Below are 16,129 nucleotides of genomic sequence, written 5' to 3'. Positions count from 1 at the left end.
TGTTCGAATCTGTATGTTAAAATGTGTTCCATCGATTCATAATGATCCAATGGCAATATTGTTTTATTTTCATTGTAGAGCAAATAGTAAAAGAAATGTGGAATGTTTTGAAAACATCTTTGGCGGCTTATCGATGATTATTTGTTAACGTCTAAAAAACATCGATGTCGGCTATAATCGATGCTTCTTCACATCTATGATAAATAACAAAATGTTTATAAATTAGTTTTGTTGTTGGAAATATATACATTTTATTTAACAATAAAAATGTTAAACTTGACTAAATATAATTATAATTAATGATTCATACAGCAACATTTTCGGTGTATTTTCTAGAAAGTGTCATCTTGTACGTTGACTAAAAAATGTTCGCCATTCCCAGTGATACGCGGGTGTCTTGGCGACTATTTAAATACTTGTTGAGCAGCTTCATTATCATCCCAGTCTGCCCGAAAACGATCAGATAAGTAGAACCTTTTCCAGCCATGACAACTGCCTACCTTGGTACGATTGTTCACACAAAGTCTTTTGGAGAGTTCGAGTCCTTCGAAAATGGGTTCCTTGCGGTGGACAGCAGCGGAAAGGTACGCACGTGAAAAGCTATATGAAAATTATTGACTAGTACTTATGTATATTTCCCGCAGATCATTGGTGTTGGTAAAGACTATCAGGAGTGGATTTCCAGAAACCCGGGCAAGAAGACGGATCTGACCGAGGTGACCCTTTCCGACTATCAGTTTCTGATGCCAGGATTTGTGGACTGTCATATACATGCACCCCAATATGCGCAAATCGGCCTGGGACTCGACATGCCACTTCTGGACTGGCTCAACACGTACACATTCCCGCTGGAGGCAAAGTTCTCCGACCAGAAATACGCCCAGCAGGTCTACGAGAACGTTGTCGTAAGTACTAAGCCGAAATCGGAAATTAGGAGGGGGCCCGTATTTCTTATCAATTTAGCTGCCTATATAAATGCACATATGTATGTGTATGTGCATATATACATATGAACGTACACATCACGTCGCTCGCCGTGATCGTCTTCCGAGCAATCAAAACTGCGGTCGACCATCCAGAACTTTTATTGATGATATTGTAATACTCCTAGTCAGCAACGCTACGCAGTGGAACCACTCTGGCTTCCTATTTTGCAACAAACAATCTGGAATCGACGCTGATATTGGCGAGGGAGGCAGTTCGTCAAGGCCAACGGGCTCTAATCGGCAAGGTCTGTTCCAATTGCAACAGTCCCGACTACTACGTGTGAGTATTGAGGGTGACGAATATGTCTCCAAAATGGAGTAAGTCCAACTTGTCGTTTTGCTAGGGAGGAGACGGAGCATTCAATCTGCGCGACAATAAGTTTTGTGGAAGAGATAAAAAAGCTGGGTAGTCCGCTTGTGTTGCCCACGATCACGCCCAGGTTCGCCCTCAGTTGCAGCAAGGAACTCCTTAAAGAGCTGGGCGACATTGCGAAGCGATTCGACCTTCATATACAAAGCCACATCAGTGAGAATCTGGCCGAGATTGAGGTCGTAAAGGACATCTTCAAGACAAGTTATGCTGGGGCCTATGACGAAGCTGGATTGCTAACCAACAAGGTGAGCCTTTCATTGTCCTTCAAAGCTTCCCGCTTAGTTGTCTCATTTTCTTGTAGACGGTGATGGCACATGGCGTGCATCTGGAGGATGATGAGGTTGAACTTCTGAAAACTCGTGGCACCTCTGTGGCACATTGTCCCGCTTCAAACACGATGCTGAGCTCGGGTCTCTGTGATGTCCAGCGGCTGATTAATGCTGGCGTGACCGTCGGCCTTGGCACCGACGTGTCGGGTGGAAACTCGGTATCGATTCAGGACGCCTTGCTGCGTTCGTTGGATGTTTCAAAGCACCTGGACTTTTTCAAGAAGCAAAATATTCGCGGTTCCGGGGAGGCTAAAACTCCCGATCCCACCTACGTTCAGCTAAAGTACAAGCAGGCTCTTTACCTGGCGACTTTGGGAGGTGCCAAGGCGCTCTCTCTTGACCACCTGACTGGAAACTTTGTCGTGGGCAAGGAGTTCGATGCCTTGCTGATTGATGTAAGCGTCGTTGATAGGCCAGCGCGGCCATTGAACGTTGACGAGCTATTGGAGAAGTTCATCTACACTGGAAGCGATCGCAATATTCTGGAAGTCTTCGTGGCAGGCAAGCGCGCTAAGAAGGAACAATAAGAAGACGGGGCACTAACAGCGGCATATATAAAGAATTTATTTCTATACATAAAGACCATCGGTAATACTTTAACGGAGTTTCGTTTTTATAAATAACCGATATTTATATACTATTATGTACAGTACATGTTTTACACTGTATAGTCGGAACAGTTGCGTACATAAACTTGTATTTTACTTTTAACTATAGTTTCAGTTAACATGTAGCTAATCACATATTGGCTATAAGTGAAGGTGAGATAGTAAACCTATGCGATGCGTCGTCACACTGCACGATCAGCCCAGATCAGTGACACATTTGTGAATGTCTGAGGGGATTGCGATCTATCTTCTCTTTCAATTTTGTGCTAAAAATAAAATAGGCTTTGAAGGTACAAAATTAAGTATGTTGTCCTTAGGATTCTCGGAATTTCAAAGGGTCGAACTGTGTACTCCTTTAGTGGCATAATCCATTACTCTAACTTCAAAGGCTTGGGTTTTCGAATAACAGTAGTTTTAACTACGAGTAGTTGGTAATTACAACTAATTGCCATAATTTATAATATAGAAGTGGGACGCGTTTTACGCATTGAACATGTTTTGCTGCGTGGCATCGTTTTCGAAATCTGTCCAGGCATTGTTTAGTTCCATGAAAATAAGTTTGGCGATCTCCTCGTTTTCGGTTCCATTATGCTATGAGAAGGGAGTACGTTAAACCGATTACCGAATAGCTTTGACATTGCACAAACCTTGTCTGGGTGAACGGCGAGGCAGGCACGACGATAAGCTTTCTTCACCTCAGCTGGGGTTACCATGGTGGACATCTCACAACGCTGCCACTTGGCATTATCCCACAGCACCGTGTGCATAGAGCAGAGAAGCGCCCGGATGTTGTTCTTTTTGCCGTCGGTCTGCAAAATGCAAAGATTTTAATGACAATGCATTTTTCAGAGCACTAGCACTTCTTACCCATTCCATAATGAGCACTTTCTTTGGATCCATGTCTTTGACTAACTCCTCCTTGCGCATTTCGTTAATGGACCGCGGACCTTGGTTCATTTTACTGCCAAAAGAGTAGCCTTGTTGCCCTAGAATGTCTGCGAATATGTCGGTGCTCTTGTTTCCGCTGAAGCCCGCTGGCTGCGCAGGCTTCGGCGAATCGAAGTGAGCCCTACTGTAGTCTGGACGGCCTTGGCCAGGTTGCGCCTGCGGTGGTTGTGGAGGGGTTTTGATAAATGCACCTTGTGCTTGCTGCTGCAGCGGGGTTGTGGAATGGGAGGGTCTGTGTGTCGGACTTGGATGCAGCGTCTGTTGGGGGCTACTGCTAGGCTGGGACTTTCCACTTAGCGTGTTGCGGGGGAAGTTTATGTTAAGTCCGGAGGCCAGATTCGCAATGTCAGCAAAGGGATCGGCGGGTGCCGTGGGTGGTTGAATCGGTGAAGATTCATTTCTGGTCATTGGCTGCGGTACAAAACTTGGCAAGGATCCCCCGTATGGTGGAAGAGGTGCTCCAGGAGTGGGCTTAAGGCTGGTGGCAGCGCTGTGATCTGCCGATCCGAAGAGGTCAAACAGGTCAGAGTTGATTTTTGCTTGATGCTGCGGCAGCAAGGGCGCTGCCGGAAGGACATCTGGAATTGATGCCGAGCCTATACCGGTGGAGTTATCGTCGCCAAAGGCCCCTAACAAGTCAAAGCTGGCATCAGTGCTGGGCATAGCGCTTCCTAGGGGGTTCGCTGCTGGTGCATCGCTGGGCTGCTGATTGAGATTGAGCAGATCAATGGGTGGGGAGGGCTCGGGAGTAGCCATCGGAGGATCATGGGAGGTCTCTGTGACATCGGGCAAAACGAGCAGAGAACTGGCGCCCTCAGGTTTCCTTATGGGAGGAGGGGGCGATGTTCGTGTACTTGGCTTTGTTACTGGAAAAAGACCAATTAGTAAGTTGTCCAGAGGCTACCCAAGAGGCACTTACCGAAGTTATCAAGCATTTCGGCGAATTCCAGGTCCGAGCTAAAAAGATTGCTCGGCGACCTCTTGGACTTGGCTGGCACCCATGGTGGCTTGTGGCTGGGAGGCGATTCCAAATCTGTTACGGCCAACGAGAGCGACACACAAAAGTTGGACGGCACCTGCTCCGGATCCGGCAAGTCGTCGAGATCATTGCTGTTGAAGGTGATCAACGTTTCCGGCTCGGGAATAAATCCAGTGTTTATTTGGAACTGACAGATCTTCAGGCCCTGTGGACGGACCATTCCCTTACGGGCGTGGTATAATACTATTGTCACGTCCCCGCACACAGTCAGGTTAATAGGTAGCACTAGTTTTCCCTGGCCGGCCTGGTGTAAGCTGCAAGGTTCGGTTGGCATGGTAAAAAGAGATAAAACACAATTTGTTCCGATATTACCGCAAGTTTTCGTAGTCTTGCAATGTGCTGAGCAACATCTTCTCATTACAGTACACCTCCAGGTAGGTACGACAGCCATCGCGAGCCTTTGTCATCCTGGGCACAGGTTGACAGCTTAGTGCTACCAGATTAGTGTTCTTGTAGTGCGGCAGGAGCGGAGTGGGTCGCAATATATCGCCGAAGTAGTACAGGTAACGGAATTCGGAGGGCCGCATATTTATGGTGTGGCGCTTGACGGCGAAAACCTGAACAGCGTCTTCTGGCTCTTGAAGCAAGTCTGCATACATCAGCAGTGCACTTACAACAGTGGCGGCAGTGCACCCACCCGAGTCTCCAGTCTGGATGATGACTACCGATTTTGCGTCGGCAGTGAGGAAGTTGTACATGTCCGCTGACACGGTAAACAGGCCCTAACGAAAAAAGCAGGATAATATGATTGCAATAAGCTCCTCCTTTGATCTTATTATAACAGAACGCGTAAATTTGAATTGCCATATGGGCAAATGGTAGACCCGCCCCCGAAACTTAAATTTGTTAAAAAAATAATGTTTTAAGATTTTATGCATTCGTTAAATTTCAAACTCTATTTTTATCTTGTCTTTTCTTTTTTCCTTGGAATTGTATGTATTTACGTTCCTGACGTTAGTGTTTGATCTGCCTCAGTGGACCAGTTGGTAAGCGGTCGGCTGTGAATTCTCGGCCGGAGATCAAGAAATGTAAGTAGCTTTTAAGATGATCTATATACTAATTTAAATGAGTTAATAATCATTTGTAGCTCTATAATTATATATTAATTCGTTCACAACAATCTTTAATTGAATAATGTTTGATTTAGTAATGTCTTTTATTGAATATTTAGTATTAACTAAGGCCGGTCTCGTTAGAATTGGAATAAAAAAAATGTTTTTGTTTAACCAAAGTAGAAATTAAATCAAGTATGTTTCGGTTTATTTTATGACACTTTTGAATCTGGCGTTAGGATACAACAATTCTTCAATAAAGACCAAAAATCTTAAAAGAAGACCAAAATATGCTTGCGCTACTTTCGTTACCAGATTTTCAAGATTTTATGACCAAAATTCTAATATATTTTTTTTAACACTGTAACAAAATATTTTAAATCAAAATAAAATGTTCATAATACAAAGGTTCTAAAGCTCATCCCTGTTGTTTTAGTAAGCAATGGGCTGAACATTTTAAAATTAAAATTAACTTTAAAAGAATTTTTATATTTTATATTTGGCATATGAAACAGAATATTTTATATATGTTAGAGCTATCTATATGATGTAGAATACGTATTTAATATATAATGAGAACAGAAATAAGACTATGTCAAGAATCGTTCTTAAAAGCTGAGATAATGTTTACGCGGAAAGGCGGACATTGTAAAATAGCTGAAAGGGGAACATTTTCTCCCTGTGGTCGGAGAAACCTCATTCAGCCTGGTACCCGGTACCCATGGTATCTCTCAGTCGATCTCACCCACTGTAGCATTCCTACTTATTAACTATACATTTGGCTAATATGTATTTAGAATGGACCTGCAATTTTGAAGAACTGGCCACAATTTTGTAGTCTGAAAAAGTACTTCGGAATGATATTTTGTGTTTTCTTTGCACTCTTCAGACGAGGTTTGGGTCTATGGTTTTCTAAAATCATAGCTAAGTATGATCCCTGTTTTTTAGTATACTGAACACAATTCATAATGATGAAACTTAAGTAACGACTTAATAATAAATATTTATTTAAGGCCAAAATCTTGTTCTCATACCTGTAGATTTGGCGCGTGAGCCTGCGGGCAACCAAACACATAGCCCGCTTCAACTGTACGCACGGGTGGTGGCAATCGTGGCACTGAGCGCTGGCCAAAGTTGTAAATGCTTATCTTCTGTGGGGAAAAGCGACCCTCTAAAGACAGGCGGACGTCGTCAATGTTGTTGGTCTTGTAGGCGGACTCAAAGCCGTCGGACGGGCATGGCATCACCAGGATCCGTGAGGTAATGTAGCTGATGTCAAGATCATTGCGGGCGATCGATTGTTGCACAGTTTGCATTACTTTGGTGGAAGTGTCTTTTATGTTCTTAAACAGCGTTCCTGCACCACCACGCAGAGAAGACAGTAAACTACCGTGTCCGTTGCTGGAGGATGGCGTTGAACTAGAGGTAGGCGCTATTTGGGGCGCGGCAGCGAAGGCCTCAGGATAAAATTCTGATTGTACGGCGGCCTTTCGAACGGGACTCTCAGCTGGAGACGACTCGATGGGAATGCCTTTTAAGTTCAGAGTTCCTTTAAGGGACCAATTATTTGTTTCAGCGATAGATGCGAGCCGCTCAAGCACCATTGCAATGTCCAAACGATCGGCGGGATTCACTTTAAAACAACCCGTGATGATTTCGCGAAAGCACTGATATCGTGCGTCAGGTGGAATAATGTAATTGGCGTTAATGATGCGGAGTTTCCCACCATCTTCGAAAGGATGCCTGCGGTAGCAGAGATAGTAAAGGATGCAGCCCAGAGCCCAGACGTCAGTTTTGGGGCCTATTGGGTTGTTCGACCAGGTGTCTAGCATTTCCGGAGCCCTGTACATGGGCGTCGTTACAGTGTTCAGTTGGTCCTCCAGCATGTTCCGCTGATGCGCGCTCCACTCGAATGTCGGCGCGAGCACCTCCTTGGTAGCAGAGCCGAAGTCACATAATTTGATCTGATTATCGTTTCCAATAAGGAAGTTCTCAATCTACAACGATCAGAAGGATTAGTTTGGTTTACTACGCCGGTAATAAGTGGATGAAATACGAACCTTTATGTCTCTATGGGCGATCGGTGGAGCTTGAGCGTGCAAGTAGGCCACAGCTCGCGCCATTTGGTAGAATATTCTCAATACCAAAGGCGGATCAAAGGCTGGGTTTTCAGCACTGAAGCAGTCTATCAGGGAGCCGCCTATAAATGTAGCTCAAATGTACTTTAAAACATTTTCAGCTACCCTTTCCTGCGGCTTACCTTTACACAGTTCCGTAAGAAGGAGGTACTGGGCACCCTGCTGTGGCGACGGGGCGGTGTAGCTGGACCCCACAAAAGTAACAATGTTCCCGTGGCCCGAAAGCTGCTTGTGTATTCCGATCTCATTAATGATGGCGTTGCAAGCCTGCTGGTCAGCGCCGATCAGACGCTTGAGGGCGTACTCAGTGCCAGTTTGCACATCTTGGGCAACGTACACAAAGGCGTATCCGCCTGGTGGATGGAAGAAGGAGAGGAAATTGATAACGCGGCGCTGATAAGGGGCTGCTTTAATGAGTATTCATAGCACAGTGGAGTGTTTCGCTGAGGGTCCAAACAAATGAGGGGAGTTAACCAGTCTTCCCAAAATGGTCTTTTTGATTCAGCTTCAGTCACTCTTAGAAAAGGACGTGCCAGTAGAAAATGCGATCACATGACTCATGAAAATGTAAGCAAGTAGTGGTTAGGGAAGTGACAACCATTTGCAGTGACAAAAAGAAAACCCACATTTTATCCCACTTGCCCATCATCTTGGGCAATGAATTAAAAAAAAAAACGCAGAATGCGTTCTTTCCAAGAAATGTTGATTTGTTTTTCCATTGATTTTTGCTATAATCGCTGCTGGCCTGCCCGAGAACCTGCATTCCCATGATTTTAACCAAGCAGTTTACCTTCGGCGATGACACACTTGGTGCGGAGCTTATGACCACCAACTTCCAGGCTCTGTCCCACGTAGTCGTTGTCCAGCCTGCCACCGATGGCTCCTCCTCCTCCTCCTGCCCCACCGCCTGCTGACCCGTTGGCAGCTGGGCTGCCCTCACTTGAGGAGAAATAATTGAGATTGAGCGATTTAAAGAACTCGCCCATTCTGCTAGTGGGGCCAACGCTGATGCAAACAGAATGTGGTGCCGTACAAATTGCCAGGAACTGCTCTGTTTTGAATTTTTTGATGCTTTTTAACACAACTTGTACATTTCAGCTGCGCTGAGACTAGTGTGACCACGTACTTCGATAACGATAAAATATACCGTCTGACTCCAAGGAATATACATTTTATACCGTCTGAATTTTTTGAATATACTACAGTCATACCAATAGTTTGTGTAAAAGTTTTAAATAAAACCCAGTTCGAAAGCAATTTATGTCCTTATATATAATCTTATTTATGCTCTGGGTATTCCCTTGACGACTGAATTAATGACAGTATCGGCGATGTATTACGATAGTTAGCCGATATTTTCAGACGTAAAAGGAATGACACAAAAAAGTCAGCAATAAATTTTCAACCAAATCTCAGTCGCAAGACTGGAACTGCTAATAGTATTATAAAACTGCCGCATTAATGAAAGTACTAATGATACTACCGCATTAATTTGAGATTGCTTTAAAGATTTGAAAGTTCCATAGTTTTTACACTAGTGCGAGCAAGATGACTATATAATGCATAGCCCCAAAAATTGATAGATCTGTTTAATGTTTCTTGTTAGTTTCTTAAGCCGGTTGGAAAATATCGGAAAATCAGGAACAGTCTGACGAGTACAAGAAAATAATGTATAATGTATGCTGTCAAAGTAAGCCCCTATACCCGATCGATTTGGACTCGCGGGACTACCTTATATAATTATACCATGCTCGGGGTCGCTAAATGACTGAAAATATTATATAGGCAGATTGTATGGGAACAGCTGTTTTCAGTTGCCGAAATCGATAAATTGCTATATGCGTACAAACGTTGTGCAGTGCTGAAAATTTACTCTGGATCTATGAAGTTATTTTCTTCATATGTAAATAACAGGCAAAATTTTAAAATAGCTATTGTGTAAATAGTTCATTTTCAAACAAAAATTATTATTTATTATTTAACCATTTTTAAAACATAAATACATTTAGTGTGTAAATGTATTTTTAGCCATACGATGCCACACTTAAATACTTGTATATATCGTTTCAAATTAATCGCAATTTATACCATCACTATCTGGTATTTCCCAACAATATACTTATTATGTTTACAGTTTGACAGTTACAGTTTTACATTCCCAGCTTTATATTTTCTCTATATTTACCGATCGCTTGTATGGCAGCTATATGATATAGTTGTCCGATTTTCATAAAATTTAAACCAAAATTGTGAAATAATAACTGTTGAGAGCACGGATGATTGGCGTAGAGTTATTAGATGTTCGACAAATTTATATAGCAGTCACTTTATTTATTTCATTAAGTTTTACAAAAAAATGCGCAGCTTTAAAAAACTTTGTATTTTATCCCAGGCCGGTGCTTTCTCAAGTGGCCAGATACATTTCCAGGAAAAATACCTTCAATTCTTAGAAACTCAATGGTCACACCTTTTATCGCCCAGCTAAAGATTCGGTATCTATTTTATGGCGGTAACATTCCCCCCCCCGTGAACGTCCTTCGGATCTTCACCGTCTTTTAGGCCGACGTCTAGGATAGCAATCTTGGCCACTGGGCGGACCATGATTCCTTTCGGAGTCCAAATTGTAGCTCGTCGAACTTGGCCATCTTTGGCCGTCACTACTTCAGTGATGCGTCCTTTGGGCCACATGTTCCTTGGAAGTTGATCGTCGACTACTATAACAATGTCGCCGATAGCTATTGGGGGACGTTTGGTGAACCACTTGCTACGTCTGGTCAAGTCTGGGGTGAATTCCTTCACCCAGCGGCTCCAGAACTTGTCCGCGAATAGTTGAGTCTGTTGCCAACGCAGCCTTAGATCGGTGTTGTCGTCTGCCATGCGCTTATAGCCGCTCGTCGATCCCAGAAGTAAATGATTTGGGGTGAGCGCTTCGTCGTCGCCTGAATCTAAAGAGACAAAGGTTAGTGGTCTAGAATTGATGACGTTTTCTGCTTCCATAAGAGCTGTTCGAAGGGTCTCGTCATTGAAGTTACTAGTTGGGCAGATTGATTTCAAAACAGTCTTAACTGATCTGACGAGTCGCTCCCAAGCACCTCCCATATGCGGTGCCGCTGGTGGGTTGAAGTGCCATTTAATCGCCTCATACTTTATAGTGATTTCGTCAAAGTCAATCTTTTTGAGTTCTTCTTTCACCATCTTCTCAGTTGCTTTAAAGTTGGTTCCGTTGTCGGAGAAGATTTCTTTTGGAGTCCCGCGACGTGTCATGAAATTTCGAAGACACATTATACACGAGCTTACATCAAGTTTATAGGCCACTTCTATATGTACGGCTCTCAGTGTCAGGCATGTAAAGAGGACTCCCCATCGTTTTTCCTTGTGTCTGCCGACGTTAACTAGTATGGGACCAAAGTAGTCAACTCCTGTGTATGTAAAGGGTCTCTCGAAGGAGGCTAGTCGTGCGGCTGGTATTGCAGCCATTTGAGGTACTTCGGGCCTGGATGTGGCGATTTTGCATTTTTGACAGGCCTTCCGAACTGTTTTATACAGCACTCGTAGACGAGGTATGTAGAAGTCGTTTCTTATGATATTTATTGTCGATTCGTGCATTATGTGATGTGATTTTTCATGGAAATCTTTCGTGATCAAAGATGCAATTCGAGACCTCTTTGGCAGAACGACAGCATCGTCAGGATTTATGTTATATTTTCTTCCCTGAACACGTAGCACGCCTTCCTCATCCAAGTAGACATTCAGAGCAATCAAAGGACTTGATTTGTTCACGGCCGTGTTATTTTTGAGAGCAGTGATTTCGGCATAGTATGTCCTAGATTGTGCCTGTTTATATATCCACGACTTCGCTTTGCTTATGATTTCGGGGTCTAAAGTTTTTGGCAGTGGATTTCCAAGACATTTAGCGCGTATTCTTTTAATGTATAGCATAAAGGTTGCCACGGCTCTATACAGGCGTCTCCAGTCAGAAAAGTATTCCTCTGCAAAATCAAAATGCTTTAGTTGGTTTATAATGAAGACATGCTTACGTAGCTCCGTCGGTTCGCCACTTTCGAGAGTAATGTCTTGTTCTGGCCATTCGTTTTCTGGCTTGGCTAGGAACTGGGGACCTTTTAACCAGCGATTAGCGTTAGGAGATTTGATAAACTTTGTGGCTGAGTCTGCAACATTTTCCTTGGTCGGAATCCAGCGCCATTGAGCTCGACTTGTGTGATCTATTATCTCCCCAACTCTATGCATGACAAAGGCTTGAAATTTTCGAGGGTCCATATCCAGCCACTGCAGTACTGTTTTTGAGTCTGACCAGTATGTGCTTGAGTTAATGTTGAGCCTTCTAATATTAATAACTTTTTTGGCTAAGTTCACTCCCATTACTGCTGCCAGGAGTTCCATGCGTGGTATTGAAACTGGCTTTAGCGGGGCAACCTTACATTTAGCTGCTACTAGGACTGTGTCGATATCGTCTCCCTGCTTGATACGAAGATACGCAACTGCTGCGTAGGCGTACTCGCTCGCATCTACAAATGTGTGCAAATCAATCTGGTCAGCATTCGGTAGCAGAGTTGAGTAGAAGCGAGGAAATTCCAATTTAGCAGCTTGAAGAAGGACAGTTTTCCATTGTCGCCATGATCCGAGTAAAGTGTCGGGTAATTCCTCGTCCCAGTCTATGCCTGCACGCCATACTTTCTGCAGTAGCATTTTAAGACCGATTGTGTAACATGATAGCAGGCCCAAAGGATCGAAAATGGACATCAGAACCTGTAGGGCTTCACGTTTTGTTGGTACAGTTTCTCCGTTTAGTACGTCTCTTTTAAGTCTCGCAAATCTGAAAGTATACTTAAAAACGTCGTTCGAGGGTTCCCAATACATACCGAGAACCTTCTCGGGGTCTCCAAGCTCTTTGGGGTTCTGCTCGTCTATTTGGCGCTCTCCAAAATGCTTTAGGATGGCGGTAGAGTTTGAGATCCAATTTCTAATAGTGAAGCCTCCCTCAGCATGGATGTCACGGACTTTTGTGGTTACTGCGATCGCCTCAGAGTCGTCGGTGTAGCTGTCTATGAGATCGTCCACATAATGAGCCTCTGTTATAGACTCGAAAGCTCGGGGACACTGATCTTTGAACTCCTGCGCGTTTTTGTCACGTACATAATGAGCAATGCAGGGCGCGCAGCAGATACCAAATGTCATTGCACGCATGACGAATATACGTGGAGTTTTATTATTCTTATGAAGCCACAAAAATCGTTGAACATGCATGTCGCTCTGCTGGATGATAATTTGGTGGAACATCTCAGCGATGTCCGCGCACACGCCTATACGGCCCACTCTGAATGCCATTAGGACTTCGGTTAGCGAGTTTAAATAATCCGGTCCATTTAGCATAAAGTCATTGAGGGATTTGCCGTGGCTCTTTGCAGCTGCGTCCCAAACTAGTCTTATTTTATTTGGCTTGTTTGGATTTAGTGCGATAAATATAGGGAGGTACCATACACGGTTTGTGTCCTCAGCTATATCTGCGGGTTGCAGTTCGATCGCGTAGTTTTTTACGACTAAGTTGTCAATCTGATTTTGAATTTGGTCAAATAGTTCTGGATTTTTGTTAATTTTCTGTCTTAGGCATTCGAGGCGTTTAAGTGCGGTTGAGTAGCTCTCTGGGAGAATTAAATTCTTGTCTCGCCAGAGCAAGCCAATTTGATATCTACCGTTTACTTTCTTGCATGTTTCCTCCAGAATTCCTTTAGCCTTTTCGTCGTCTTTGGAGAAGAGCTCTCGCGGTGCGATAGGATCTGCGTTGAAGCTTTCTCTTACTGCCTTTTCGATGTCGTTCCAGTTGCAAACGCAGTGATGGAAGGAATAATTTCTGTTGGCGTTGCTTGTGCCTTGAATACTCCATCCGAGAGTACACTTTGAGGCGATGGGCTCGTTGCGTCTTCCCTCACGAATTTTGCGAGGAACAGCCAAGGTCCAGTTGTTAGCGCCAATTAGTAGCATCGGTTCAGCATTATAATATGATTTTATTGGCAATCCGTGTAAGTGATTATATCTGCCGACGAGTTTATTTACATCGACAGTTTGCTTTGGTAGCGCGAGGTGCTTGACTGAGTGTACGTTGTTAAGCCACAATTTTCTTCCACTCCCCATCTCCGATATTTGAATTCGGGCCTTGAAAGACGTTTCCTCTGTACGGGTGGTGTTGCTGGTCCACTGCAAACAGAGTGGTTCGGGTGATGTGCAAACTTTGAGGTGTTTTAGAATTCCTTCGTCGATTAATGTCACAGATGAGCCCTCATCCAGGAACGCATACGTGTTGATCCTTACTCCGTTTCCATACAGAGTCACTGGCAAAATTCGAAAGTATTGTTCTTCGAAGTCTGCTTCCTTATGATGAGCACTGACGAGTTCGGGCCTAGGTGCGTCTCTATGGAGAAGAGGGTGGTGCTTCGATTGGCAATTATCAACACCGCAATCACGTTTGGAGAAGCATTTACGTCGGTGAGTCTTCAGGCATCTGTAGCAAGCTTTGGCATCGCTGATTCTACGCTGTCTCTCCGGAACTGTCAATTTTAGAAACTTCTCGCATTGGGCGGCGTAATGTTCGGTAGAGTTGCACATGACGCATGCGGGGTTTGGTTTGGCGTCTTGTTGCTGATCGTCTTCGGAGTCACTCATTGCTTGGTGCTTTTCTCCGGCAAATGCTTGTGTATGAGTGTTCACGCTCCATGAGTTTTGTCCAGGCATGACTGTGGAGGCGGCTTCTGCTAGATGATATATCCAGTCGCTAAATGACTTAACAACAGGGATGGAAGGACTGCGCGGATGCAAGGCCCAACTTAATTTATGTTGAGTGGGCAACTTGTCAACAAGTTCACGCAGAAGCATTGGGTTGTCAAGATGTGCGTACAGGTTGCAAGCCTCCATCGTGGCGCACGCGTTGCGGACCGCCATTGCAAAGTCTATAAGGGACTCTAGTTTGTCTTTGTGTACAGTTATTTTACGAATTTTATCGATCAGACGGTCAAGGATCTGCTCCGGTCGCCCAAAGAAGGTTTTTAGGGTGTTGATTACCTCTGGGACCAGTGCCGGCAGTAACAGCTTATCTCGTACCAATTCATAAGCCTTTCCTTTGAGAGACTTCTGGAGCCGAAGCATATTTTCTGCGTCCGAAAATCCGGCTACCGAGCTGCTGTTCTCGTACATGCTTATGAAGATTGGCCAGTCTGCTGGGTTGCCATTGAAAGTCGGCAGGTCCGCTGGTAGAATTTGCCTTGCTGCTAGTTGAGATGAAGTTGGTCCAAATAATTGGATGGGCCTTTCCTGCATCCCCTGCTGCTGTGCCAGTATTGCGTATTTCTGCTCGATATATTTTCTTTCAGATTCACGCGTTTCTTCCAGCATCGCCATCATTAAGTTGTTTGAAGTTTGAGTAAATGATGTCTCCGCCGGCTTATTCGAATTGGGTTCCATTAACAATATGGCGGCATCTTTGTTTGGTGCGGCGTTTTCCGATTCGTTTGGCTGTATAGCGGCGCGCGTCGATGTTGAGGAAGAGCCGTCGACATGTATGCACAAGTTGCACGTCCATCGTACACGTGCAATAGAGTCGTCTACTCCAGCGCATGCGAAGTGGTACCATTCCTTGCAAGCGTCGCACTGCACCCAATTTTGGACACCATTTGTTAGGCGGCTCTTATTGCAAGATTTGCATAGCGTTATATCTCTTTCCGGAGCCATTTTCAGTAGTTCGTTTTACTGTGTGTACCTGGCGTGATCTATTTCATCGAGTTCCTATACATATGTATCTACCTAGCCCTTATACACGTATATGGTATGTATGTTGGCTTATATGTATGTATGCGGGCGTCTCAAAATGAATTTCACAATTGGTTGGCGTCACTTGTAATTGCGGCTAAGTTTTAGCGTTTATAAAGTTTTTTAAAGAAATGTTGAGAGCACGGATGATTGGCGTAGAGTTATTAGATGTTCGACAAATTTATATAGCAGTCACTTTATTTATTTCATTAAGTTTTACAAAAAAATGCGCAGCTTTAAAAAACTTTGTATTTTATCCCAGGCCGGTGCTTTCTCAAGTGGCCAGATACATTTCCAGGAAAAATACCTTCAATTCTTAGAAACTCAATGGTCACACCTTTTATCGCCCAGCTAAAGATTCGGTATCTATTTTATGGCGGTAACAATAACAAAAACTCATATCTCAGAGTAGATAGAGATAGATAGATCAATGAAATACAGTGACTTTTTATAAATGTGCTCAAAAACTATCAAAAACGTACGAAATGGATCGGTTCCTTCTGTTTTTATTCAAGATTAACATTCTTGTTATTCAATAATATACAAAAAAATAACATTTCCAGGAAAACTCTTAATTTATGAACTAAAACATAAATATTCCATTATTTGACGCTCAACGTATAATCGGACAATCCCAAGATGAACACAAAAAATCGATATTTTACCTGGAATTCGCTGCAAGCTTTGTGTTTTTTGCATTGCGTTTGGTTAATAATAGAGATTGGGAGCAAAAAACATAATTTTGCTATTAAAAAGTGTAAAATGGCTCCAAATGGAAAGTAATCCTCTATGGAACTTCGACAGTTGGATGTTAAGCTAAATTTTAAAGGAAAAACAG

The 16,129-nt window shown here is 43.6% G+C and overlaps 4 protein-coding genes across 4 annotated transcripts; 1 reads left to right on the top strand and 3 right to left on the bottom strand.

The window, feature by feature from the left end:
• The first annotated feature begins 331 nt into the window (after positions 1-331).
• Positions 332-2,288, top strand: DhpD (guanine deaminase). The gene is made up of 5 exons (XM_017178905.3): positions 332-584; positions 645-905; positions 1,112-1,266; positions 1,331-1,604; positions 1,661-2,288. Exons 1-5 carry the CDS (start codon positions 486-488, stop codon positions 2,213-2,215), a joined length of 1,344 nt encoding a protein of 447 aa, XP_017034394.1. The 5' UTR covers positions 332-485; the 3' UTR covers positions 2,216-2,288.
• aux (cyclin-G-associated kinase) lies at positions 2,229-8,773 on the bottom strand. Its single transcript, XM_017178904.3, has 9 exons — positions 8,264-8,773; positions 7,596-7,826; positions 7,396-7,535; positions 6,370-7,332; positions 4,596-5,005; positions 4,164-4,537; positions 3,164-4,110; positions 2,944-3,105; positions 2,229-2,887 (listed from the first exon to the last, which is right to left on the bottom strand). Exons 1-9 carry the CDS (start codon positions 8,457-8,459, stop codon positions 2,777-2,779), a joined length of 3,534 nt encoding a protein of 1,177 aa, XP_017034393.1. The 5' UTR covers positions 8,460-8,773; the 3' UTR covers positions 2,229-2,776.
• A 1,024-nt stretch (positions 8,774-9,797) lies between these two features.
• LOC138928980 (uncharacterized) lies at positions 9,798-12,207 on the bottom strand. The gene is made up of 2 exons (XM_070287371.1): positions 11,511-12,207; positions 9,798-11,462 (listed from the first exon to the last, which is right to left on the bottom strand). Exons 1-2 carry the CDS (start codon positions 12,178-12,180, stop codon positions 9,970-9,972), a joined length of 2,163 nt encoding a protein of 720 aa, XP_070143472.1. The 5' UTR covers positions 12,181-12,207; the 3' UTR covers positions 9,798-9,969.
• A 71-nt stretch (positions 12,208-12,278) lies between these two features.
• LOC121502069 (uncharacterized) lies at positions 12,279-15,213 on the bottom strand. Its single transcript, XM_070286224.1, has 3 exons — positions 13,192-15,213; positions 12,354-13,044; positions 12,279-12,307 (listed from the first exon to the last, which is right to left on the bottom strand). Exons 1-3 carry the CDS (start codon positions 15,211-15,213, stop codon positions 12,279-12,281), a joined length of 2,742 nt encoding a protein of 913 aa, XP_070142325.1.
• Positions 15,214-16,129: the final 916 nt, after the last annotated feature.

This window comes from Drosophila kikkawai, chromosome 3R (assembly GCF_030179895.1).
Source record: "Drosophila kikkawai strain 14028-0561.14 chromosome 3R, DkikHiC1v2, whole genome shotgun sequence".
Taxonomy (NCBI): domain Eukaryota; kingdom Metazoa; phylum Arthropoda; class Insecta; order Diptera; family Drosophilidae; genus Drosophila; species Drosophila kikkawai.
This window is presented reverse-complemented; position numbering and strand designations above follow the sequence as displayed.

Bases quoted from the DNA above. Each gene is read 5' to 3' on its own strand.
- LOC138928980 (XM_070287371.1), bottom strand. From the start codon at position 12,180: ATGCTACTGCAGAAAGTATGGCGTGCAGGCATAGACTGGGACGAGGAA. The intron at 11,463-11,510 runs GTAAGCATGTCT...TTGATTTTGCAG, and splicing joins TGGCGAACCGACGGAGCTAC to AGGAATACTTTTCTGACTGG.
- LOC121502069 (XM_070286224.1), bottom strand. From the start codon at position 15,213: ATGGCTCCGGAAAGAGATATAACGCTATGCAAATCTTGCAATAAGAGC. The intron at 13,045-13,191 runs GTAAACGGTAGA...ATTCAAAATCAG, and splicing joins TGGAGGAAACATGCAAGAAA to ATTGACAACTTAGTCGTAAA. The intron at 12,308-12,353 runs GTATGTATTGGG...GTATACTTTCAG, and splicing joins AGACCCCGAGAAGGTTCTCG to ATTTGCGAGACTTAAAAGAG.
- DhpD (XM_017178905.3), top strand. From the start codon at position 486: ATGACAACTGCCTACCTTGGTACGATTGTTCACACAAAGTCTTTTGGA. The intron at 585-644 runs GTACGCACGTGA...TATTTCCCGCAG, and splicing joins CGGTGGACAGCAGCGGAAAG to ATCATTGGTGTTGGTAAAGA. The intron at 1,267-1,330 runs GTGAGTATTGAG...TCGTTTTGCTAG, and splicing joins AACAGTCCCGACTACTACGT to GGAGGAGACGGAGCATTCAA.
- aux (XM_017178904.3), bottom strand. From the start codon at position 8,459: ATGGGCGAGTTCTTTAAATCGCTCAATCTCAATTATTTCTCCTCAAGT. The intron at 7,827-8,263 runs GTAAACTGCTTG...TCCATCCACCAG, and splicing joins CAAGTGTGTCATCGCCGAAG to GCGGATACGCCTTTGTGTAC. The intron at 2,888-2,943 runs GTTTGTGCAATG...CCCTTCTCATAG, and splicing joins TCGCCGTTCACCCAGACAAG to CATAATGGAACCGAAAACGA.